This window comes from Sitodiplosis mosellana, unplaced genomic scaffold (genome assembly GCF_009176505.1).
Source record: "Sitodiplosis mosellana isolate CC-2019 unplaced genomic scaffold, AAFC_SMos_1.0 Smas_scaffold_6181, whole genome shotgun sequence".
NCBI lineage: Eukaryota > Metazoa > Arthropoda > Insecta > Diptera > Cecidomyiidae > Sitodiplosis > Sitodiplosis mosellana.
Genome location: NW_022601422.1, coordinates 2,488,211 through 2,515,190, shown reverse-complemented (window position 1 = coordinate 2,515,190; position 26,980 = coordinate 2,488,211). Strand labels below are relative to the sequence as shown.

Genomic DNA, 26,980 nt, shown 5'->3' with positions numbered 1-26,980 from the left:
CAGCATGCGAAAAAAAGCATTAAATATTCGACGGTATTTAGCTTTCCAACAATGCTCTTGATGTGAACGCGCAAATTAATTGAGCGGGCGTATGTGTGCATTATAAACGATTATTGTTTCACCATGTGATCCACTCTTCATTTATTCGAAAATAATAATGAAGAAGAAAAAGGTTCCTCGTCTCTTTTTAAATGTGTCTTCGTCGCTTTTTTCTTCGTTTCTGCTATTTTTGCTGTTTTATTTTAAACATCATCTTCATTCACTTACTCGTTTGAATACTTTTGTTTTTTTTTTTTTTTTTTTTTTCTTCATTTTATTCAGTTGTGTCGTTTGTTGCTTTCTTTTCTTGATTTTCTTCTTCATTGATACCGATTTTCTTCAATATTATTGACCTAATTTCACTTTCATGCCGCACTCTCTCACATTCACACCGTCGAACGAATGAGCGTGCGCGCGCTCGTTCGCTACACCTAACCACACGACATGAGACCAATGCTCAAGTCGGCAATTGTCCCCCCGACGAATGCCGATTGTGTTGACTATTGAATAATGAAAACCAGAAAGCTCACACAAGAACAACTCGCTTTTGTTTATGGGAATATAATTTCACATTCAATGCTCATGCTCTTCGTATGCAACTTCCCACTGTTGGTCCAGATCATCAACAGATGTGTGTGTGTGCGCTATGTCACTAGAGTGTACTGTGTGCTCGCACGCTCAAACGATCAATCTTAATGATAAAAATGAACAGATGCGATTGATTCGGCGATGGGGAAAAACAACCGTTTCTAATGTTGAATATGCAGTTTTTTTTTTCTTGGACAAGCATATCGTTTCGTCGCTTTAGGTTTGAATATCGTCGCATCAATTTATGCTCGAAAATTGGGTTAAACGTATTTTCAACGCATTAAAACCAAATCAATCACCTTTTTTTTTATTACAGAAGTTTATCGCCCAATTTCATCTTCAGTTGATACAGATGAATCGTTTTATTGACTTGAGAAATTATTTTTAGTTGAGTCCGGGATAAATGGAGCAACATTATAAACGAAAGTTAGAGAAAAAGTATTTTCGTTGGAGAAATACGTTGTAAGAATTTCATTGATTCAATCTCCAAAAATGAGGAGTAAATGAAAAATCACTTGAGATGAATATCCTTTGAAATGAGTCAGTTCAGTACTGTGTGAACGAGCTACTTATGTTTAATTCATTTATTTTCGTCTCTCAAAATGTTCATTTCGATGTAAACGTCATAAACCACCAGAAACCTGCCAGTACGCAAAGTTTCGGAAATTTTCGACAAAGTTCGTAATCCAGATTTATTCGGCTGTGCATAAAGCTTCGCGCAATAATTTGAACGATTTGAATGCAGTGCCGTATCAAATAGGCAATAGATGTCGCTACGAGTACACGAAGTGCATGCAAAGTGCTGTGATTTGTATGTTGTCAAAAGTCATCTGGTTTAATGGATCCCTCATAAAAATCGCACATCAGTTAAAATCCACATTTTGCTCATTGAATTTTCCCAGTAAAATTGCAAAAAAAAAAAAACGAGAGGGATAAATGGTTGGATTCATGCAATACGAATGCCATGATGTGTACAAAATTGTGGCCAATGTTTTTCGAGTAAAATGTTTAGAGTCATTCGTACGTTGTGTGTGACGTTTTCCATCGGGGAGCACACGCAACTACACATGCACACCACGAAAGTGAAACATGAAAATTGTGTCTACTGCGCCGCTCCGTGTTTTTACATCAACTCACTCTCCAGATAGATTGGTGCTTTTGCTATATTGGAGCCGTGCACACACATACAACCGCAGCCGTAGCAAATGTACGACCAAACGAACGAACTAACGCATGAAACATACACTGTCAGGATCAACTGTTTTGCAGACATAGCCATACACAGCACACAAACAAGCCTATGTATGAATGTAATATGTATATAGATGGTGTTTTTATTTTCTTTCTGAGTGTGTGTCTCTCCTCTTCTTCTTACATTTTGATTTCGTTTCATTATTTCGCTGCTCTGAGTACTCGATTCTGGATTATACACATTATTCGTGCTGAATATCTGAAACTGTGATGCGTAAAAGTGTTTTAGTTTGAATAGAAACGATATAGAAAAATTCAACCAATTTCTTGTAAATTTGTTTTCGTTTGTTTGTTGTTTAGTTAAATGAAATACGGCAATTTTTCTCTTCTCTTTTGGGGGCGAACAAATTTTAAGTCAGCGCCAACAACAACAGCAGCAACAACAACAAAAATCGATTAATTAAAAACACAGAAACAAAAAAACAACTTACCAAATTAAATATTATCGAAGCATATTAAGGCATAGAATTTAAAAAAGAACAGAAAAACCTCTTCAATTTTCTTGTTTCGAAGAGTCAAAATTCTAAAACAATTCACCATTCGGCTGTTGTATCTTGCTTGTGTTTGTTACAAACAAAACAAAAAAAAACAAATTAAATGTTTTTTTTTCTCGTTGGGTTGTCTTGTTCTCGTTGCTCTTGCTTAGATATCTGTAGCTGGAATTGTGTGTTCGAACTGACAAGAAGGCCAAAAACCAACAAATAATAAATTTGATTGAATATGTTTGTTTGGCTGAAACAAGAAGAAAACGACGATAAATAAAATTAACATGATATTTGTGAATCGATTTGTTGATGTCATAGGAAATAAATTCCATCACACGAAAAACACGCAAAAAAACTAGAAAAACGTCTAAAAATTCAAGACAACATCTGAGCAAAGAAGTAAAAAAAACAACAACAGCCAGTTGAAGTTAACGAAGTCAGTTGGCAGCAGCAGCAGCAACAGCAACAGCAACAGCAACAGCAACAGCAACGATAGCAGCAGCAGCAGCAGTAACAATAGCTGCAAAGCAATAGACGAAAAAAAAATCACGAAAAGAAGTGTTGAAATCTTTGCATGAATGTGTTTATCTGTGTCGGTCATATTCCAATTCGATTTGGTTAACTACTCGTGTGCTTTTCAATTCGCGCGCGCTCTCGCTCACCCGTCACAAACCGTTTCTATCTCTGTGTGTATATGAGAGTTTGTGATTCGATGAATTTGTGATTTTCTTGTTGTTTTTTTTCTGCTTCGTGAACGGCCGTTGTTGTTGTTTTTTTTTGTCGTTGTCGTCGTATTCATCTCTCTGTGTCAGCCGAACCGAATGATTAGTGTTATTGTGGTCGCCATTGAACCGTCGGCACTACGTTCTCGCATATTGTCGTAGCTACAAGATTCTCTCTCTGTGTGTCTTTTCTCTGCTCTTCTGTTGGTCGGGTCCATAAGTTTGAGTCGGAGCTCGCTATCTCTTTCACACTCCAATTTTGCTCGGTCGTGTGTGTCAAGCAGCAACAGCAGCAGCAGTAGCATCCACATCGGCAGAATTCAGTGTGTATTGGTTGTCGTGTGTACTTCAATAAGAAAGAATAAAGAAAAACCAACGAATTTCTTCGACTTTGCTAACGGTTCAAGCATTTCTCCCCATTTGCTCTTTGACAGAAAGAGTTAAATCAAGAACGATCGAAGAAATAAAAAAAAAAAACCAACAAAATCAAGGATTTTTAATCGAAACAAGAACAAAACAAGAAGTCTGTTTGAAGGAAAAACGAAAGCAAAAAAAAAGAGAGAATTTATTGTATGTCGCGCGCGCAAAATTCATCATTCGCGTATCCGTAGAGCACAGTTGAAATTGGAAATCATAGTGCGGTGGTGTATGTGTTGTTTCATCGTTTGTTTTTTTTTCTCTCTCTCCATTTCGCTCGCGCTCTCTTCATCGCGCGCGCTCTCGCCGCTGATGCCAAGTGTGAGCCAATACGGAAAGCAGCAGCTCGGAATCAAATGAATTTCTCTTGTACCTTTACACGAGTTTTGGGGTGAGAGCAAACAAGTAAGCAAAGTACGCGTGAGGCAAACGAAACGAACGAGTGAGCTTCAATCGTCAAAAAGCAAAAGTATTAATTCGATGCGTTTCTTTCGGAAGAAAGAGTGCGTGATAAGAACAATTATCATCTGAATGAAACGGTCGCATTTCATTTTCTTCAATTATCATTTTGATTCCATCGTTTATAAAATATAATAAGAGCGAGAGAAATTTGAAGACGAATCCCGTTTAGTAAATTAATTAAATGAATCTATCAGAAAAGTGAGCGGTGTTATTTGTGTAGAGAATAAAATTAAAAAAAAAAAAAGAAAGAAGAAGATTCTAATGTACGCGTGCACCGACCATTCGAGCAAATAGTGTGTAAGGGAAAATCGTACGAAACACACACACACACAACATTTAGTGATAACACACAATTCAAGAGAACCGACGAACAGAGGCTGAACATCGAACACAAAAATTCCGAACGCAATCACACACATAATCAGGTCATTATCGGTCCACTCAACGTCGCAGCACAGCATTCCATTCAAAATTGACGTGTGAGTGCATGCACTGACTACTTTCAACCGTTCACTGACACACATACAGAAAAAAAAAAACAATTAAGAAGAAGCATTTAATCAACATCACCGCATCCGAATTGGGTAATCCTGTTACCGTCGAATTCTATACACCGTTTTTTTTTGTGTGTAACATAGTTTTACCCAATATCAACAGCAACAACAACAAAAATTCCACGAACCAATCAAAAGAAATCCAATCGCAATGCCGTTATTTGGTAAAAATTCCACCAAAAAGTCGAAACGTGATTCTCGCGATCCGGATAAACAGTTTTCGATCGAGGACAAGTATATTCTTAAGGAGATGTTAGGAACGTAAGTTGTCATTTTGGTTTACATTTTCATGTTTTTGTAATAATATATCTCTCTTGGTGGGTGAGTGACTGTGTGTCTGAGTTTGAGAATATGTACATGTGTATAGCGCCAATATTTCATGTTTTCACATCGCACTCGCACTCTGTGTATATTCATTCGAATCATTTTCATAGTCGTGTGTTTTTTTTCTTCTTCTTCTTCTTCTTTCATTTCATTTCTGTTTTTGTTTTATTTGCTTTTCGAATCGCTATTTTCGATGAATCTATGCGATTAGAACGGTTTTACTCTATCTATCTTGGTCTATAGTCTATATTCAATAGATGACAACACACTAAATATATGCCACAAACTACAAGCACGGCCGATTTATAAGTGTGCAATTTCATAAGTGTGTTTGTGTGTTGTTTGTCACTTAAGCCAGATCCCGAGACGGGTAATGAAACAAAGCGAGTGTATGGGGCAAAGAGAGAGGGAGAGAGAGAGAGAGAGCAAGAGTAAAATGACTGGCTACGAAAGGGAATCACAAGCTATGTGTGTGCGTATATGCCCGCATATCAGATTATTAGTATTATGGCAAGGCATTAGATTCGAAGCGTGGTGCCAAGCGAAAGCGACAGGATCGCCTCGATGCTGTAAGTGGCTATTGCACATCATATCCGAGCGCCACACATAGCATACACACAGCAATAACAGCAGCAACGACAACGGCAGCAGCAGCATTTGCTCTCGACGGGGTCTAAAATTATGATGAACACATATATTAATGATACGAGTCGAGTCGAATCGAATTGGAGCGAGCCACACAGCTCAATATATTATCGTAGGTTGAGAACGAACGGATACATGTATTTTGATCATTGTCATTGTTATCGCCAAATATGTGTTTGCTTTTCGTCCGTAAAATCTATTTAAAATTCGTATCTTATTAAGCCCCCTTCCCCCAAAATGCCACTATGTCGACGATGTCATTGATGCCCCAGCATGGAAACGCAAATGTGCTGCTGCTGTCTCCCGTCTCGGCGATTTTGTGCTTCGGAAGACGACAATTTTACTCTATTCAAACTAGCAAATGATGTGAAACAACACAACAATTTTTTTTTTTTTTTAATGAGATTCTCCCACTGAATTAACATGATTATACCGACCATCGACATGACAATATAGTATATACGATCCATTCCGATGGGATGGGATGAAATGTTTTCATTTAGTCACCGAATCATACAGCTCAACCATCTCTCACTCTTTCTATCTCTCTCTCTCGCTCTCTCGTTCGATCCGGTGTGTCGGCCGATAGTATCCATATTAAAAATACTTTATTCTCGACGCTATAATATTTTATCACCTAATTGAGAGACGAGACGCGAGCGAGAGCAAGAAAGTGCTGTATTTTTTTGGCTTTGTACAGAGCCGACTGGTGTCCTGTCTCGTTTAAGTGCCGGAATTATGTTTAAACAAGTTATGTTCAATATTTTTTTTACGACTTTCCGATATCGATAATATCCATTATCACATTATAACGAATATCCGTTGGATTTATTGCAGTATCCTTTGGGTTGCACGTGTTTTCAACAAGTTTTATCAACGATTCTCTTTGCTCTTTCTCTTTCATTCTCTGTCTCTCGTTCGCTCGCTCGCCTGCAAAAAAAAACAAACGCTACATTCCATGCACATCGAACGAACGCCTAACAGTCTATACCATTTTTTCTTCTTTTGCTACGAAGCGAAAACTATTTCAACAACTATTTTATTGGCATATTTTTCAATGCAGGCACATACACACGGATTGTGTGCTCATTTGAAATGCTATATAGCGTGCATATATTTTTTTTTTTTTTTTGCAAAAATGAAATCGATCTCTAGCGAGTCTATCATTTGTCACATAAATTACATTGTATTTTAATGTGCTCTATGGGAAATAGAGCAATAGCTGCTGTTGTCGTTAAAATGAATGAAACCGAAACGAAAACAGCAACAACATCGACGAAAAAAATTGCTTTAAATCGAAATGATCGCCTTAGTGTATTTTAATTATTGGTTTAATGCCGTCTCTATGTAAATGAGTGTTGTTTATTTAAAGCAATGGAGCAATGTCAACAGATAAAGCAATAATCACTAATTACATTTCAACTGCACACGACAGAATGGCAGAGGAAAAATGTAAAACACTGACAACACAGCCGCCACCGACCGCCAGCACGCGCGCGTATGCTCGCTCGCTTTCTCGCGCATCGTAATCATCGTCATCATCATGGAAAATAGGCGAATAAAAACGCAATATCACCTCAGCTCAGCTCTCGCATGTTGAAACAGAGAGAGAGAGAGAGAGAGAGAGAGAGAGAGAGAGAGAGAGAGAGAAAAGGAGAGCGAACAAAAAAATTGAATTGGCTTTTGTGGATGCCTTTATGTCGATACACCAAACACTATGTACTGTACATATCCAATGGCAAAAAAGTAATGCGAAAAAGCACCCTCAAACAACCAAAAACAATCGCATTGATTTTTGTTTGGATGTCAAATAGACATTAAAATGGCAACGTAATGAACGTTAAAAGAAATCAGCGACAACCGAATATTTGACGAATTAAACTAAAAAGCAATCGGTCGGTGCTGCCGTCGTCGTCGTCGTCGACGACATCGCTTGCGACGACATTTCCAACAAACTGCGAAAATTCAAAATGCTATTAAAACAATAAGTGCTGCTGTTTGTCTATGTGTGGCAATGAAAAAAATTTTCGTCGAAAAACTTTACAACTTTACTCGAAAAAAAAACTTTGCACTTATTTGTGTGTGTGTTTGTGCGCGCAAAAAAAAAAGTGATTGAGCGCGGCGATAATGCTTTAATGCTAAAAATAAAATGAAACAAAATATAACTAATCATATTATGTATATTCGCGGTCGCAAAATGTGCACACTCACCCGCTCTCACTCTCTTATTCGTGCTCACTCTCTAGTTCACATTCGCGATTCCAAGTTGAACCATAAAATCGTTTTGAAACCATATTTGGACCGTGCTCAGCTGTTTCACTGTTTTTACGATTTTGCTAGCATGCTCTTCGAATTGTTCGTACGTATTGTTTTTCCATGGGAAACATACACACACACACACACACACACACACACACCACTTTTTCGATGTCTTTGAAGTTGAACAATGTTTTTTCGTTCTTCTTTTTTGGGGGGCAGCAGACAATGACAAAACTGACGACAACCGCGACAACAAAGTTTTACACCGAAAAAGGTGAATGCCAAACAAAACGCCGTCATCGCCGTGTAAATGCGTATGTTTCTATGCTATGAGCACCCAAACAGTCGTTGTACAGTACAGAAATTATACGCGGCCACAGTCGCGCATCCACCAGCGATTTGTATACCAGCGAATTCCATTGTGATGTTTGATTTGTACTCCTTTCTCTGCGGCGTGCTTATTGGTAATCAAATAAGCACGGTCTGAAATTGTATAAAACGAGTCATTGATTTAAGTCCCAAACAAAGCAATTCAAAAGCATGACGAAGCAAGGGAGAAGAGGAGTGCAAGAGCTTAGAAGCCACTCATGGGGTCAATCGTAGTTCTCAACTTTTCATGCTTCATTCAGTTCAAGTTCAGCAAATGTCGCTCTTTTCCGGCATTTGTTTTACAACATATTCAACCGTACACAAAAAAAAGTCAACCCGTCCAAATGCTGGCACGCCTTATCGCTGAAATTTAAACACAACACACCAACCACTGACTTTTAATACCATTGAACTGATTTTCGTGATAAAACATTTCCGCAGTGTTGTTTAAACAATCATCAAACCAAGCAACCAACCAATCATCGCCCCATCCCTTGTCTTCCACGTTCCACTCTTTTCATGTCACCAAAACTTTCGTCAAATTTTGTTCAGTGTCGCATACATTTTCCGACCGCACACAGTATTATATCAATGTCAATTCAGCTTTCGTTGCATTCTATCAAGCAATTGTGTGCAAATTGTCGCTGCCACTGTTGTTGCGATTTTTGATGTGTTTCTACTTGTTTTTTTTTTTTGTGTATTTTACTTCTGTTTCTGTTGAGCGCTCAATCTTCTTTTCCATTCTTACTTCTTTTTCGTGTTGTTCATTTACTTTTCAATCATATTTTGTAGCAAATTACCTGGGTTTCATTTCGTTTCGTTCGGCTGCGCGCATTTCGTCTTATTAGACAGAGAAAAAGGGAGGGAGAGGTTGAGACATTTTAATGTATTTTACGTCTGCTACTGTCTATTAGTCAAATGCTTGATGCCTGATATTAGTACAAATAAATACGCAATGAAAATGTGCAACGCATGAATGGTGATCGATGCCATTCAACGAAAAAGCGATAAATTAAAATTTCGACTGTTTTTTTTCTTTATTCTCTTTCTCACAACGTCTCGCTCCCGCTCTGATTTTTGGCTGCATGCTGCGTCAGGCACGCGGTCGTTTGTTATGTTTTTGTTGATTACCATCTGCTTTTGAATGCACGCATCAAATGGAATGAACTAATCAGCGCACTGATTAATGATTATATCATTGGAAATGTGTGCGATTGGAAAATTGTGTGCGGGAGCGCGAGGGGAAAATCATAGCTTTTCATCGGCTGTTATTCTAGAATGTTCTGTCAAGAGACACACACACACACACAGAGAGAGAGAGAGAGAGAGGAAAAAAAAACAACAACAGCGACACAGCAAGTAAATGCTTTGACTTTGGGGCTTTCGGCTAAATGGCAAGCGAATGAAAAAAAAACACACACACACACACTCGCAATAGCAGGTAATCACAATTTGATTGCGAAATTTTGCTGAACTGAAATTGATTGAGCGGGCGCAAGCGAACGAACGAGTGCGCGCGCATAAAGGTGAGAATACACCTTGCAAGTAAAATGCTTGCAGCAAACATTTTTTTCCAACGTGATTTCTATTCGATTCTAAGAATGACACTTGCATGCAAGTAAAGGTAGTGTGATACATTAGTGTAAATTTTGGTCAATATTTATTTCCAAACGTCCACGAGGTAGGTTTATATGATCGATTTTATAAATATATTTAAATATTCAAAGAAATTCGATCATTTTATCACTGTACAATTTACTTTGTGGACGTATACACGAAAATATGGAACAGAATTTCATGCAAGCAAAGTGCTTGCAAATGCTTGCGAGCAAGTACTTCACTTGCATACAATTTGGTCGAAATTTTTGCGCTACTGCCCACAAAGTAGAACATATAGTGCTAAAATTATCGAATTTATTCGAATATTTAAATATCTTTATAAAATCGATCATATAAACCTACCTCGTGGACGTTTGGAAAAAAATAATGACCAAAATTTACACTAATGTATAACACTACCTTTACTCGCATGCAAGTGTCATACTTAGAATCGAATACAGAAGTACGTTGGAAAAAAATGCTTGCTGCAAGCATTTTACTTGCAAGGTGTATTCCCACCCTAATGCAAAAAACTAGCCAGAATTTGTTCTCGCTCTCATTTTGTGTGTGTGTGTGTGTGTGCGTGTGTGTGTCTTCCTTTCTTTCTTGTTCGTGTCGCCGCACAAAATTGCGGACAAAAGATATGGACGGGCACATATTTCAGTGCATTGCAAGGCATTAATCAATATAATAAACTGTTCCGTGCATGGTAAGTGACTCTCCGTTTAATTTGTGTTAAACACCTTGCCGTGTGCCAAAAGCAAAGGCACGAGCCCGCACAACTGAACGACAATTGCCAGTGTCGAAGCGAGAAAGATGCACACACAAACACTAATTGGTAATTCTGTAATTGCTTCGAATATTTTGCATACACACGTATCACAGAAAAGATAGAGAGAGTGCGATCGTAAATCTGGAAATCGGTCGGTGATTTTGTTGCGCAACACTTCACATTCAAACTGCGCACAGCAGTTGTGAATATCGAAGAAGAAAAAAAAGCAGTCAACTTGACAAAATAGCCTAGAATCGGGCTGTATTGCCCGAGTGATTTGCTACACATTTGCATATGCTACACGTAATAATTTAATCGATGTCAAGATAATCGAAAATCGCCTGATAGATTCATTTATCATTCAAATATGGTGAACGAATGACATTGACTTATCGTCACCTCATGGAATGTATGAGTATTGGTTTGAGTATGATTGTGTTCACCTGAACAAACGAATGGACAAATGAAATTGTACTAGAGTCGGTTCGTTTCGGTCAACTGTACAATCCAATTTGGATTTTGCTTGTAATATTTTATTTTTATGTCGGATAAAAACATTTATTTCCATTACGATTACACCACCCACTTGTATTCCGGTCGATGTTTTCCTTTTTTTTACATTGTTCTTTTCTTCTTCCATTCCAGTGGTGCCTTTTCCGAAGTTCGTTTAGCCGAAAGCAAAGAAAATAGCAATCAACTATTTGCTGTAAAAATAATTGATAAAAAAGCGCTTAAAGGAAAAGAAGACTCATTAGAAAATGAAATTAAAGTACTTAGAAGGTAAGTGTCGAGTGTGATGATAAATTTTCATATAATTTAGTTTTTTTGGTCTCTTTTGATAATTCCTCCCCTTCCACCAAACAACAACAACAACAACAACAAAACTGTCAACAACAGACAGGTCAATCACATATACAACTCAAGCAATACATTAATTTGACCAAATAACATTAGAATGAAAACCAATCAGTGATTAACTCACCCACACCTAGTTATAACTAATTGTATAATAGTTTTAATGTGTTCTTTATTTTCTCTTGATTTGTTTTTTCTTGTTACCAACAAACAACTTATCAAAAGAAAAAAATTTACCAAGTGTATAGAAAAACCACCACACACACGTTCCGTCATTTCCAACATAGAACCGTTATTATAAAAAATATAATTAAATAATTACCAATAATCCAAATATTAGATATTCCAAAGCTACTAAATACAAAACAATCACTTAGAAATTGAGATTGCATAATAATTTTGTTCAATGAATTCAGCAAGTACCCCCAGTTTATTGAGTAACTAATAAATGAACCCGATGTGTAAATAATAATACTACGCACAAAATGTCATTTATTTACATTTTATTATTTGTGTTCGTTTAACGTTTTTAGTTTTGTTTCGTTTTTTTTTTTGTTTGTTCTTTTTTATGTTTATTCCTATTTAGCTTTAAGCTCCAGATAAATGAAATAGCGTAATGTGAATGAAAATTTGTGTTCCCGTCCATGCAACCCACCAATAACACCACCACCACCATCATCATCATCACCCTGCAATTAAACATTGCAATTCATTTCGATGAATCAAACAAAAGAGAAGCCGATATCCGCACCATTAAATGCGTGCCAACCTCTGTTACTCTCCCACTCTCTTTTTCTCTGTATCTTTATCCAATACAAACGCAAACGTACAATTGAACTGAACTGTAATTCATCCATTTTTATTAGTTTTTTTTTTATTGTTGCTTCTCTCTCTCATCATCTCACTATTTATTCTCCCATTTTATCATTGCAAATAAAAACAAACGATCAGCATATTTTGATTGTTCGTGCCAGTTTCTCGTTGAAAAATGCCTCACAATGCACGTTCCACCCAATTCCATATAGCCGGATTCAATGGAGAAATGTGTGTTTGTTCGGTTTATTTCTTCGATTCTAGGGAATGACAAAATCGCTATAGTTTTTGTTCGAATTGCAAGTAGCGATTCTTTGATCACGGTAGCTTTTTCATATCTTCCTCGCTCTATCACATTCGCTCGTTCGCGCAATGTTTTCATTTGATTTGCTTTTTGTTTTGCTTTTCTTCAGTTTTGTGTGTTTGGCCACCGTTCTCCGTGCAAAATTCAATGGCCATATCGCTGGACTGCATGAGTGCATTACAATCATCGAGCCGACTGGCAAAATTAAAAAAGAAAATTTATTTGTGGTTTTGCCATAGAAACGGTATCAATACAAACTGGTAGTTCAGAATAAATAAAGAACCAAATGACCGAATGCCGGACTATTTAATTTAATTAAATGAAGTGTATGTGTGTTTGTGTGTGCGGTGCATTCAGTGTTTGCCCATCAATCTGAATGACCACACATATTTGTCATTCATTGTCGCCACTATCGAAGAATGAACGGCGACAGCGAAGGCAACGGTGGCTATCATACCAAACCAAATCGGTTGCTACTGAGTGCTCCGAAACACTAAGCTCAGAAACAGAAATACACACACACAGTCACATCACATGAAACCCCAAGCACATATAGTTTGACCGTAATATTTCCTGAACATACGATAAGAGGACATTTGATGCATAAACGCGCGTTGTCAAGAATCGCACACTCTTCTTCACTCGGCAAAATAGTTTAACAAGCACTTTATCATCACTGTTGATTACAAAAGAAATGATTCAACTGGAATGATATAGGGCCTCTCGCTTCGCTATATTTGTTGTTATTGCTTTGTTCCAACACATACCCACACACATACTCTCTCTCTCTCTCTCTCTCTCTCTCTCTCTCTCTCTCTCTCTCTCTCGCTATCCATTTTGTGCATTGTTTTGCTCGCTGCAGACAACAATTCACACAGCTCCTAGCCATTTGATCGCATTAATCGCAATCTTGTTGCTTCTCAGTTCCAATTCTTTAGATAGATAGATATACGTACGTTTTTTTTTCTTCTTTTGCACTATGTTCGGTTGGTTGTTTTGTGTTTGCGCGGTGTGCGGTACGCGCGCGCGTGCCGTTTGCTTGTTATTGTTATGCCGCATTTGCAAATAAATAAAGCAGCCTTTTCTTCTATTATCTCTTTTGAGATATTATTGTTCAGGCAGTTTTCAACGTGAAATATTCAGCACATTTTCCATTACAGCAAATTAATGTTCGTGAGAGAATTTACTAAGTGTTCCAGCACATGCAAACTTACTCAAGCGACATAAGCTCCAACCAGAACGAGCATACACACTTACACACAAACACGAAACGCGCCACATTGAAATGTCAGAGAGCCATATGCTCGTTGATTTCAATTCTTGAAGAAGGAAAAAAAGTAGTGAAAAAAATGAATTAGAAGAAAAGGCGAACACGGAGAGGGGATGTGTTAAAAGCTTCATCAAAAATAATTCCAAAAAAGAAAAAAATAATCCAGTGCTCTCTCGTGACAGGGCTAAATTCGATATGTATGTGATAATGGTAATGACTAGGCATATCTCACTCACACGCTCGCGCACACGCTTTTAGTTACATTAGCGCAAGAATATTATATTAATTTACATATCTGAAATGAGCGAATATTCTGCTAGCAGAAATCGCGCCGAGTGCGGTTTCATAGCTAGAAATCGAATGTGGGAAGTACACATATTGTATTGGGAGGAGGGCGAAGTGTCGTGTTTCGTAATGCATAAATTTGAGATTCTATTTTCATCGTTGAACAGATTTTTGCCGTACAAGAACCAAAAGGCAAATGGACTGAAAATTATCCTGGGAATATAGTGGAGCTGAAACACACTAGCAACGCAGTGAAAGCGAGAAAACTCAACTGCTTCTTTTTTGCTTGAAAACGAACGTGAAAACTAATTCCACACACACATACAGCACACAAATTCTCGAAGTGTTTTTGATTGTTAAACTTTCCGTTCGCAATATTATTTGCCGAATACGACAGCGAAGTGAATGAAGATTTGTACGCATATGATGATGGGTATAAAGTTCGCTTCACTTTGAACCGAAGCACATAAACTGCGACCGGGATGTAGCGAGCGACGGAGAAAAACGTGCATGAGAGAAAACAACGCAGCGACTTCCCACGAATTATTATTGTTATTGCTTTTTTCACGCAGCGAGGACTTTTTTCTTCTTCTGCGTGCTTATACTTTCATCCTACATGGTTTTTTCACTGGCTCTAGTTCGTACAGTATGAATCGTACTGTGTGTGTGTATGTGTGTTTGTTCACCCTGCTTCAGAATGCTCACTGTTTTCAAATATGTTTATATTTTCCTTGGGGTTTTGTTGTTAATTTTTTTTTAGCCCGACCATGAATGTCACTTATATCCTTTAGCCGTGTGTGCACTGTGCATTCGTGTACGATGCATTTGCTCGCACGGCTGGATTTCTTAGCACCGCAAAACAGATTAAGCCTTCGAATCATGAACCATTTAAAAGAATTAAAGGAACCGCGCGCTTTCATTTCAAACACTTTTTGTCGTCATGCACTTCATTCGAATAATCCACTAGAATATTTTTTTTTCTGTTTTGGTGAGGTTATTTTGCGCGAAAATTCTCTCGGCAATAAAACGTCAATTCCGAAGATTTTCCATATTGCATCACATCGTCGTCATCATTGCCGTTGCCATTGCCGTTGCCATTGTCGTAGTTATTGTTGTTGTTGCCGATCTGCTTGTGGGTAGAAAAACGAATGAGTGTACGGCCGCTTTTTGCTACCAATATCTGAATATTCAAGCGATTTATGATTTGGTCGGTCGGCTGGTCCGCCTCGTTTGCCGTCATTGCGCACATATTCATGTAAAATAAATGAGAAGCAATTTTCGATAAGCTATAGAAAGGGGAAAAAAAACAATAAAGGACGAAAGTGAGAAAGGAGAAAAGGCAACACATAACAATAATGGCATAGCGGTTCGTGGAACTAATCAGTAAAGTGCTTTAAAATTAATATTAACATCAAAATGCAAGTATTTTTCCTTTTAGCCTTCGATATTTATTCATTTTGGTTGCGGTCAGCGTTGTGCCAAAGTTGATGGCGAGAAATTCTTTGCGCACACACACTCGCTACATTTCAATCTCTCACTCTATTTCACTTTGACCATAGACACAATGTATACTTTATGGCACTAAAATCCAATTCGTCGTACGAGTTGGAGAACAGCTACCAATTGTGTGTGTGTGTGTGTGTGTGTGTGTGTGTGTGTGTGTGTGTGTGCTTTTGTATGCTTCTCGAATTCCAATGCAGTCCATACAAAACACAAACACAACAATTGGAATGTGTTCAATTCTCTAATGAATGCGCAAAATAGAACGATGAGCGCACACACAAAATTCTACAAACAAATAGAGAAATAGAGATAACCGAGACCATGAGATATTCGCAACGAGAAGAGAGCGAGACAGAGATAGAGAAAAGAAGAAAACGAGACTCGTAACTGACACAGAAACGGATGATTTACACATGTTCGCATCAGTTTACATTACATTTTCACTTTTACGCATTGGAAGTTTTTGTGCGTGCTGCTCATTTTCATGCCAAAATGTTTACGATTCCGATTTTTTGGTTTGTGTATACATACACTTAGTGCTAGCACGATTGAAAGCATCATCGTCGATGTGAATTGAATTTTCATTGAACGCACATCGAATATTCGGCTGTGATTGATTTTTTTGTTCGCCTTCTTTGTCTCTTTATACTTCTCTCCCTCTCACTCTTTCCACCCCCCCCCCCATTCTCTATTTACAACGAGCAAAATGAACGGGTGAGCGAGCCGTGCGAGACTCTTGAAAGAGAATTTCTGATTTGCAATTTTTCGCTGCGAATGTGAATCGTTGCGCATAAATTTTCGGTATTTTTTCCTCTCTCTCTCTTTATTTTAAAACCTTTCAAATTGTGAAATATTGCATGATTCTGGAAGAATGCTTCGTTCAAGCACAAACGAAAAATTTATTGCACGGCAGCAATAACAACAAACAAAACGTATCAATTCATTGATTGCGGAGCAATAATAATGAGCAACGATTGAAAAAAATGACGACGACGACGACGACGATGACGACGACGACGACGAAGAAGAGTACGAGAAAAAAGCGCATTGCAAATGAGTGTGTAATAAAATGGATGTAAATATAATCAATAAAACTCGAGTGAAGCAGCCAAAACTTGATCGCGCCTTTTTTATGCGATAATCGTGTTATTGCATTTGAAATGTGTGTGATGAGACGCTGCGCTCATTTCAACTGTGTTTATAGAAAATATTAATTCATTGATGTTTAGTTTACGATTTCGACGCTGTTACATATGATGGACTCATCATTTCGGAATTTTTTTATAAATGCGCCAGTTGAAGTGAAGAGGATAAAAGAGAGAAAAAAATCCGCCGAGGCGAAGAAGAATTTTCCCGAAGTATTCAAAAGATAAATATAACTCATTTCATCATCGTTGAATTGCACGTGCCCGATGTGATGTTTGTCCATTCGGTGGCAATGACTGCTGCTTTTGCCGTTGCGCCACTCTCGAATCGCATACAACAACTTTTTTTTTTTTACGAGATAAAGTTTCATGCCATTCGACTCGCTTTCAATTAGTTTGATAACGTTGAAATTTTATTAGTTTTCGGATTTTATCGAATCAATATGGCTCCACATTTCTGCCGGTACTAAATATCATGAAGTGCTCGTTCGTCTCTCACATCAAATGGAATTCAGAGCAGAAATTTTTCATTGGAGAACACTTTAACGCCCCGACAACACGAATAAGAAGACGAAATAAGTGAATGTGTACACTGTGTATGTGTTAAACGCTAAAATTAATAAATAATAAATTCAATATAATTATTATGAGTATAAACGAATCAAAAGCATCTGCTCTGAACTCCATCACATTTTGTGGGCGATATGCGCGCTAGCGAATGAGCAAGTGAAAGAGAATCGATATTCTGATATCGCGTTTAAGCAAAAAACACGGCTTGCAATCGATACTTCACACTCTTTACGCATATACATACAGTCAGACAGCGAGCAATTTAATTTCGGAGGTGTTACATGATTTCACGGCTATAGATAGTTTTTAGGGAATTGTGTCGATAATGAACGAGAGCGAGAGAGAAGAAGACGAAGAAGAGAGAGAGAGAGAGAGAGAGAGAGAAAAAGATGCAAACATCAAACGAATTCGAAGGGAGAAAAAAAAGAGAAAGAAAAACTGCCGATGCACACAATTTTCGGATGATATCACGATTCGTAAACCAAATTTGCTCATTTGTACCGAGCAGTTAATGAGCCAATTTAAGCAAAATCATGCAATGACACGGGCTAAAGGTATACGACGGTGGCAGCAGATGTTGTTTGTGCTGCTGCATGTTAAACAAATTTCAGGCAATTAACAGTTTGTTAATAATTGAATTTGAGGCATTTTATTGCCGCTAAACTGGTGATTATAGCATTACTCATTTCAATTTTTCAATTAATTTTAAATTCTATCGTTTTAATTTTTCGAAAATTGGCAATTAAAATACGCACGCCAATGTAACACACTCTGTTTAGATTGATAACAAAATGAGAGACAGAACAAAAACAACTACAATCACAATGTGTGTGTGTGAGAGAGAGAGAGAGAGAGAGAGAGAGAGAAATGGGAAAAACGCGTTGAACACACATACAGAGACAGAGACAGAGGTGAAAAAAGAATTGAATATCCAACACCGGAATGAATATTCAACAAGCCAACAAATAATTCAACAATTCTTTTGTTTTTTCGAATAAAATAGAAATAAGTATTTATGCGTGCATATACATAAATATTGTTACTATAATCTTCCACCACTCAATCACTCATGTACAGTACACCTCTCCAGCTGTCGATGGGAAACTCATGCAAATCAAAACATACCCAAAAGCCATATGTGCGTTTAAATATGAATTGGACGAATAGCATTGGAATTTATTAGCAGCCGTTGTATAGAAAATTCATATTTATTCATTCGATTTTCCGTTTCTCATTTTCATCGTTTCCGTTTTTCGTCCCATTTACATTCGTTCCCCATATAAATGGGTGTATGTGCTTTTGGGCTTAGGCGTTATGTGTGTTTTCATTTCGATGTTTCAATGGATATAATATTAAGCACTAATTAAATGGTTGGACAATGCATAATTTGCGTTTGTGTCCCATTCGTCTCTAATTTATTGACAATTACATTTGCGTACATTTTATCAGATGATATTTGGTGTAAGCGAGCGAAAGAGATGGAGTTTTGTGTGAAGGGAATGGGCCCGTTTGTTTAGAATCATCGTATTTGGCTATGATTTTGGGATTTTGTGCTGTTGAATTCGGTGCTTGGTCATTTCAATAGGTGCACGCACACACAATCATCGTGGTTTCCGTATCAAATTAATTGACTTGCAGCACAAATTGGAAAAGCTATTGATTTTTCTCTCCCATTTTCACTTAAAATGTACATATATTTTGGTGTTTTGTGTGTGTATGCGTTTGTTTTTGTGTTTGTCAATTATGAAATATTATCCGTAAAATCAGTAGCCATTTGCTTCGGGTGATAATGAATGGGGACGCATATACACATCGAATCGGTGGTATGGATCGGTCGAAAAAGAATGAGCCGAATACTCGTCAACATCGATTGTTATCTAACCGGAATAATATGAGTTGTGTGTCTTAGATAACAGAGCATTTTTTGTGTGTTCCGTTCCGTTTCGTTTTGTTCCCACTTCAAGGCATTCACTTGATTCTAATTAGGGAATCAGACTAATTTTCATTTGATTGTGCTCTTTCAACTCAATCACTCTCCCATACTCTTTTTCGTCCGTGAACGGTCACGCGTCACGGTGTGCGCGTATCCCTCGCCATTCCCGCTCATTTTCCTCATTTTATTTGTCTGTCTGTTGTGTGAATTCATGTTGATGTGATTGCTGATTTGCTTTGTGGTTCTTCTTTGCCTAACTAAATTAGCCCGGATACAATCAACCAATTTCCCGAACAAATACATTCAAAACGCCCAGCGCTCTTTCTCTCTCTCTCTCTCTCTCTCCGTTCCGTTTCGTTGCTCAAGACTCTCAAAAGAGGATGCGTATCTTTTGCACGCGCATTCATTTAATGCCATGACACCGATGAGCACAAGATGAAGATACTCATCAAATGTGTTACCTTCATTGAAATAAAACTCCAAACGATAACGAAGACGACGGCAACGGGGCAGTGCAAGCAGCAACAGTACCACAAATCCTTGGGTGTCTGTTGGTCAACGTTAAAGTATCGAAAGAATCGAAATTTGGAGACAATGCGTACGCTCTGAATCAGGGACAAGATTTGCCTCCATTGCCGATGGCCATTCGTTCAATTTCTTATTTACACATGTGCATTGTGCACTCTAACACACATACACAGTAGATTAGAGCTCGTGTCGATAATAATGTATGAATCGAAAACCAAAACCAAATGAAAACCAAGCTCCGACACTCGATACGATAGATTGTTTGCATAGAATCTTATTCACGAGTGATGAGAAAAAAAAAAATAAATCGCACAATCCGCTCGTGCCAACGTGTTTTCCTTTCTGCATTTCTTTTTCTGCCTTTCTCTTTCTCTCATTCTTCATTTGCTTTTCGTTATCGCTTGTTTGTCGCTGTTGAACACTTCATTTAGATGTGCGATAGCTTGCTTTATCCATCATTCAACCCGAAATCCTGCCACGACGCGCGCGCTGTTTTTTTCATATGATTTATTCGCTTGATTTATACATTTATTTCTCTGTCGTGCATTCAATATTATCAAGCGAAGCGGTTAGCACGTCGAACGGTTGTGGAAGCGCACACAGGTATTTAAGCTTATGAATAATTGAGCGTATAGCCTATCCCATGCTTTATGAGCTAAATTCCCAAAAATCGTCGAAAAAAAAAAAATACTTTCGCCATGCCACACATGCAAAGAGAGAGATACCCATGGAAGCGAGATATGAGTGAGAACAAGAGCACGTAACCCGAAGTCCCCTTCGGGTTAGTTTCGCTACATTTCATCCAAAACAAGTGCACAAAATCCTTTGCACCTCATATCATTTCGTATCGACGTATATTGTATACAAACACAATAAAACGGTTGTAGAAATGAACAATAAAAGCAGCAAAAACAGCAACATGAGAAATGGGAAGTGAAGAAAAATCGCGCGTGCGAGGCAATTCTTAAATGAAATAACAATCGGGCTAATGAACACTTTATGTATATTTCAATTTGATTGATGTTCGTTGCTATATTCCATTCGTTCATTTAATAATAACCACTTTTTTCTCTTCCTCTTCTTCTTCGACTTCATTTTCTTCAAATATTTAAGCACACCCGCGGCCCATAGAGGCAACCATTACACCATTTGAGTAACGTTTTCCATTTTCCGGTTTCTCCGTTGACTCGCGTTCAACTTCACTCGTCGGCTCACTCTGAATTGTTTGTTCAGCCATGGGCTGGCTGGCATTTTTTTTTTGTTGCCTACATATTTATTTCTTATGTTTCTGCTTTGGCAGACCCATTCATTCACATTTCGCTCGTTAAATTGGCTTTCTTCGAGTTGAATCAAAGAAAACTCGCAAAAACGATGCAAACGTAATTACCGTGCTCACTTTGTTTATTCATAATTTGTGTGTGTATTCTCTTTGTGCTTTGTGTATGCACGCCACATAGTTTTTGATATTTTCGGCCATAAAACCGAGTAATTACCATTTTTCATACGCATGAACGATGATGATTTGCTGTTATGAGCTATTTTTGGTAGCAGCCCCAAGCAAAAGCGGACATCCTGCAAACGATTTTCACACATTTCGCACGATATATCGCACTTGCTGCATCGCGCATACAAAGTAACAGCATGAATTCTGGCCAAAAACTGTACTGCAATTCAAATTCACGCAGAGCTTTTCTTGACTTGAGATGGAGTGGGCAAAATAATAATGGATAAATCATTGAGAGAGGGAGAGAGAGAGAGAGAGAGAGAGAGAGAAATCATACATTAGAATGTATATTGTTCATCCAATGCTTTTTGACGAGCGACGACAGAATAAATGAAAAAGATTCCAGATCCGGTGGTGATAATTTGTGTTTTAATTTATTTTTTGTGGGATCTTTTGTATGTGATTCGGAATACATCATTGGCATATAATTACATTAGTAGCTTACGGTAACAGTCATTCAGCTTGCTGGCGAATCTTCCACTTGCTGTCTCTCGCCAACCACACAAAATGCCCGCTCTGATGATATGGCTAATGGATATTTTGTTAGAAAATAACATAGTTATAAATAATCAAGCACGTATATATCGTAATAGAACTAAAAAAAAACCCACCGTCTAATATATACTAGAATGTAAAAACGTAATAATTGTGATCCGTATACGCTAAACCTCCAACCTCCATTTGTATGTATACACCTGTTTGTGCACTGTATCCCAAAATAAATATCTATCCTACCTCAATCTCTATTTCTTCTATCTCCATCAATCTGTTTTTTTCTCTCATTCGATTTTTTGTTTCCTCATGTTTTCTATCTCTTGTTATCTGTCAGTTTATTATTCATTTTTGTTTTTGTTTTTCATTTTCTGTACTTATCTTCTTCTCTTTTTTTGTGTGTTTAACTCAACATCCTATGATGTGTTGTTCTGTTGCGCCTTCTGAGAATTATTTCCAAATTTTTGGTTCAACTATTCCCAAGCAAAATTCAATCCGATTCCTCTGACGACACATTGTGTGTGTAACTGACTGTCATCCAGTCCGATTCAATGTATATTCCAAACGTCAAGTCTCCGGCAGTTTTTTTTTTTCTTTCAATTTTTGTGGTGACCAAATAAACTGGTACATGACGGCGCCAAAAAGAACCACCGACGAATGAATTTTGTACTAAACACCTTATTTCCATTAAATTAAACTTCTCATTTCCATCAAATTGCAATTCGAGTCACCTCACCCTCCAAGAAAAGAGAAAAAAATAAACGAAGAAAATAAACCAAAAATCTAAATCCCTCACACACAGAACTTTTTTCTTTAAATTTTCTTGATTGCGTATTTTGTTATTGTTTCAGTTTGTTCTTTATTTTCTGTTGGCCATACTCTCTATTCTTTCTTTTCTCAGGTTCAGTGCTAATCAGAATGATGGTGGCGACGGAAATGTAGACGGTCCGCGGTGAGTGATGACATGAACAAACCAAAACAAACAAACAAACAAAAAAAAATACAAAAACCTAGAATAAAAATATGCCAAACAAAAACACAATCAACAACAACAACAACAAGAAAAAAAAATTAAAATTATCAAAACACATATGTTCCAAATAAGATTAAAAAAAACGATGGAACAACAACAACAAAATTAAACACATCAACACACGAACAAGAAACTTAATGAAAGAAAAAAATGAACAAAAATCACAAAAGATCAATCCAGATAGAAAATCATTAGGGTATTTACGCTGTATGCAAAGCTTTTTTCTTTTACAGAAAATGCAGGCGAACACGATTTTCTTTCAATTTTTTAGTTTTTATTCTGTGCGATTTATACAAACTCGGGGACGAATATCATGTGGAAGAGCCGCATTTCAAGCTTTATAGAACATATGCTACATAGTTTTTCTTATTATTCTTAAATTATTTTTTGTACACTGCTTTTGTTTTTTCTAAAATGAAACGAGAGAAGCATACTATGTTTCACTCTGGAGCAATGGCAATGTCAAAATTGTGCTCTTCGAGTATTTGAACGACGGTAATCGGTGAAGAATGAAATTCGATTTGAACACATACACACACATATATACAAAATCAATTCTCCGAGGAAATGCGAAACGACGCATTCATTTTCGTCTGCTGAGACATCAGCAGCTTAGCTTTTAGTCATCGTGCTTATAAACGATTTTCGCATGGCCAATGCAAAATCTCGTTTTTAGCACTACATAAAATGTAGAGCTACTAATCTGCTTTTTTTTCGTCTCAATACTTTTTGAGTACTGAAACAAATTATGGTGAATTTCAATTTTATGCTCATATTTTTTATTTAATTTAAAACAGTGGCAGTGACGACAAATAAGTGCATAATGACTCAAAACGCTAATCAAATTTTTATTATGAAATGTTTTTTTTTTTTTTTAATTACATTATTTCAAGCTTTTCGCGGACAGTATTTTCTGGATCTTGAACAGAATTAAAGTGACTTTGGATCTATGCTCATATTATTTATTTAATTTAAACCAATACTGCCTTTGGTTCAAAAAAGAAGTAAAACCAAGATCTTGTAAATCATTTTTGAAATAACTGAGAATTTTTTTGCTCTGTACTTTGTTGCAATATATTACTTCAAAGTTACTTTGATGAAATACATTTCATGTAGTGGGCCAAAAAAAAGTTTGTTGTGAAACAACAAAATAGAATAAGTAAATAAAAACTGAAGAACGCAGAGCGGAGCGAAGCGACGCTCGGCGGTCTGGTTTTTTCTCTTCGGCTTCAAGGAAATCGTATTATAGAAATCGATACTATAAGCTAAAGAATCTTTTCTCAATTTTACTCGAAACAGACGAAAAATATTTATGTGAACAGAAAACAAGTGGATATCAATAAATTGAAACTTGAAAAGAAACTTCGTCATGAAAGCAAAAAGAAAAAAAAAGGAAAACACATTTTTGAGCTCATTCATTTTTCGCATGTAAGACGATTCTTTAATTATTGATAAATATATTGAATTTTGTTTTTGTTGTTTTCGCCATTTTCCGCATTTATGCTGTGCAGGTTAACTCATCCGAATATAGTTCAATTACTGGAGACCTATGAAGATAAAAACAAGGTCTACTTAATTATGGAATTGTAAGTATTGAATGCACAATGAGCTGCTGCTGCTAATGATGATACAGTTGCAACGTAGCAACAGCAGAAACCTGATCAATTGATTGAATGTGTTTGTATTCGTTTACAGAGTAACCGGTGGCGAGCTATTCGATCGTATCGTAGAGAAGGGTTCGTACACGGAAAAGGATGCATCCGGTTTGATTCGACAAGTTCTTGAGGCTGTGGATTACATGCATGAACAGGGCGTTGTGCACAGAGACTTGAAGGTAAGAGTAAATTACACAAATCCACACACAATGATATTGTTTGTGCTTTGGGTTTTCGTCATATTTGTTGCATGCTTTTAAATGTGGACAGTGTGAACGAGGGAAAATAAAGGAGACAAAGACAGGAAAATAGAGATTGAGAAGTAGTAGACTACTACTGCCAGTATTTAAATCGAACACTCTATATTAATTTCCTGTGTTTCATATCTGTTTTATTTTATTCTCTTCTCTTTGTTCATGTGCTTTTTTTTCTCAATTAGCCGGAAAATTTGCTGTACTACAGCCCTGACGAGGAAAGTAAGATAATGATAAGTGACTTTGGATTGTCGAAAATGGAAGATTCCGGCATAATGGCCACAGCATGCGGAACACCCGGTTACGTTGCACCAGAGGTGCTTGCCCAAAAACCATATGGCAAAGCGGTCGATGTGTGGAGCATAGGAGTGATATCATACATTTTATTGTGTGGTTATCCACCGTTCTACGATGAAAACGATGCAAATTTATTTGCTCAAATTTTGAAAGGTGAATTCGAATTTGATTCACCGTACTGGGACGAAATCAGCGACTCGGCCAAGGACTTCATCCAAAACCTAATGTGTGTTAATGTAGATAAACGATATACATGTAAACAAGCTTTAGCTCATCCATGGTAAGTATCAATTCACTTTTAACTGTGTACTCAACCCGAAAATAATTGTCCATAAACATACACATGGCACAGCATGCTAACAATGTATCATTTTGTCATTTACATTCAATTCCAATACATTTTCGTAACAGGATATCGGGCAATGCCGCCAGTGACAAGAACATTCATGGAACCGTTTCCGAGCAGCTTAAGAAAACTTTTGCAAAATCCAGATGGAAGGTAAGCTATTGACGACACATTGTGTTTGCAACTTGTGTGTACCAATGCACGCAGATATAGATTTTCTAAATGTCACAAAACCATTTATTTGTGCACGATGAAAATTAGAACTATTTCTAAGCTAATCCATGTTGTCCCGGTATGTGATTGTGTGTATCTTTTCTTCTGCTTTGTTATTTTCTTTTCTGCAGCAAGCATATCATGCTGCAACGGTTATACGTCAAATGCAACGAATGGCTTTAAATAGCAGCAGCAGTGGGTCTGGTGCTCGCAATCCAGCGCATAGTCAATCACAATTATCAACCACCACACAAATGACAACATCGTCATCATCGTTACAATGTTCCAGTGATAGCAGCACATCGGGCTCGAATCTTCCGGCATCCAATTCAGCGGTGAAAAAATGAAAACTCGAATGATATGCCGAGGCATGGACCTATGGCTGGAACATCATTTTGAAACACCTTTCGACTTAAAACATAAAGAAACAAATCATTCAAATTTAGAAGAAGAAGAGAAAAAAAAAAAACAAAACGGTACAGAAACATAAACTCTAAAGTAGCAACACAGCCCCAAGCAACAAGAAAATAATAATAATTTCAACTCTAGTAAAATGGCCAATTTTTACTCAACTCCTACTATCACATACAATCTTTCAAAGCAGCTAAATGACAGCAATATTTAACGATGAAAAACAAAATAAACACACACGCAGTCTTTTCTAGTTAAATTTCAGCTATATTCTCCCCACATATAACCATAGCATGTTACGAAAAAAAAATAAGAAGAAGACGACGACGAAATAAAAGTGCAACAAAAACAATAAAGAAAAGAAAAAAAGAAAATTGTCGTGTGTATTTCAAGCAGCTTAATCTATCACGTCGCGCATGGAGATGAACGAGGATGAAAATCGAGTAGATTGTCAAGAATAATAACAAATAATAATCATAGTCGAATTGAGCAAAAAATGTGCTGGAAGCTAGCAAATCTACATCTCCGCGCGCGCTCGCGCTCGCGCAATCTACTTAAACTACAGAAAATTATTTGAAATAAAAAAAAAAAGAAAGAAATAAAAAAAGGCCGTAGAAAAGAAAATTTATAGAATTTGTTTGGGTTTCACAACGGCTGAACGTTGAACTTATTATTGCTATCATTAGGGGAAAAAAACATTTTTAATTATTATATACAAACACACAAAGAAATCAACACTTACATTTCGCATCACTTACACACACACACACACACATTAACGAATAAAAAATCAGTCAGTGTGTGAAGAATATTAAGTTTTTCTTCGATCTACCTCCTTTTCCTCCTTTACAAAAGAAAAAAAAACACAAAAAAACCATTGTGCGTTTCCTATTTCAAAATATATGCAACAGCGACACAGCGGTCGACACATAATTATTTTATTGTTTGCGTCGCGGCGCGCACATTCACTCTCCATCCAAACACACACACACACACACATAAATTTGATATGAGAACGGTTCTCAGAATGGTTCAAATGATATGGGAATTGAGTCTCGCACATGATTATTCCGAATTTCGCTT

General features: G+C 37.2%; 1 protein-coding gene across 5 annotated transcripts; it reads left to right on the top strand.

The window, feature by feature from the left end:
• Positions 1-2,012: 2,012 nt before the first annotated feature.
• Positions 2,013-26,224, top strand: LOC129576300 (calcium/calmodulin-dependent protein kinase type 1). Of its 5 annotated transcripts, none has more exons than XM_055461153.1 (9): positions 2,013-4,548; positions 4,622-4,779; positions 11,132-11,266; positions 22,590-22,640; positions 24,233-24,307; positions 24,417-24,555; positions 24,816-25,207; positions 25,339-25,426; positions 25,618-26,224. In XM_055461153.1, exons 2-9 carry the CDS (start codon positions 4,670-4,672, stop codon positions 25,831-25,833), a joined length of 1,206 nt encoding a protein of 401 aa, XP_055317128.1. In that variant the 5' UTR covers positions 2,013-4,548; positions 4,622-4,669; the 3' UTR covers positions 25,834-26,224. The 5 variants fall into 5 exon arrangements, with proteins under 5 accessions (XP_055317128.1, XP_055317131.1, XP_055317127.1 ...); XM_055461154.1 differs by having other exon boundaries at positions 2,035-2,147; positions 2,525-4,779; XM_055461156.1 differs by lacking the exon at positions 22,590-22,640.
• Positions 26,225-26,980: the final 756 nt, after the last annotated feature.

What these genes read in the sequence shown, in the direction of transcription:
- LOC129576300 (XM_055461153.1), top strand. Translation starts at nt 4,670, where the DNA reads ATGCCGTTATTTGGTAAAAATTCCACCAAAAAGTCGAAACGTGATTCT. An exon ending in GTCTACTTAATTATGGAATT is followed by an intron (nt 24,308 to 24,416) that starts GTAAGTATTGAA and finishes ATTCGTTTACAG; the next exon opens with AGTAACCGGTGGCGAGCTAT. An exon ending in TTGTGCACAGAGACTTGAAG is followed by an intron (nt 24,556 to 24,815) that starts GTAAGAGTAAAT and finishes TTTCTCAATTAG; the next exon opens with CCGGAAAATTTGCTGTACTA.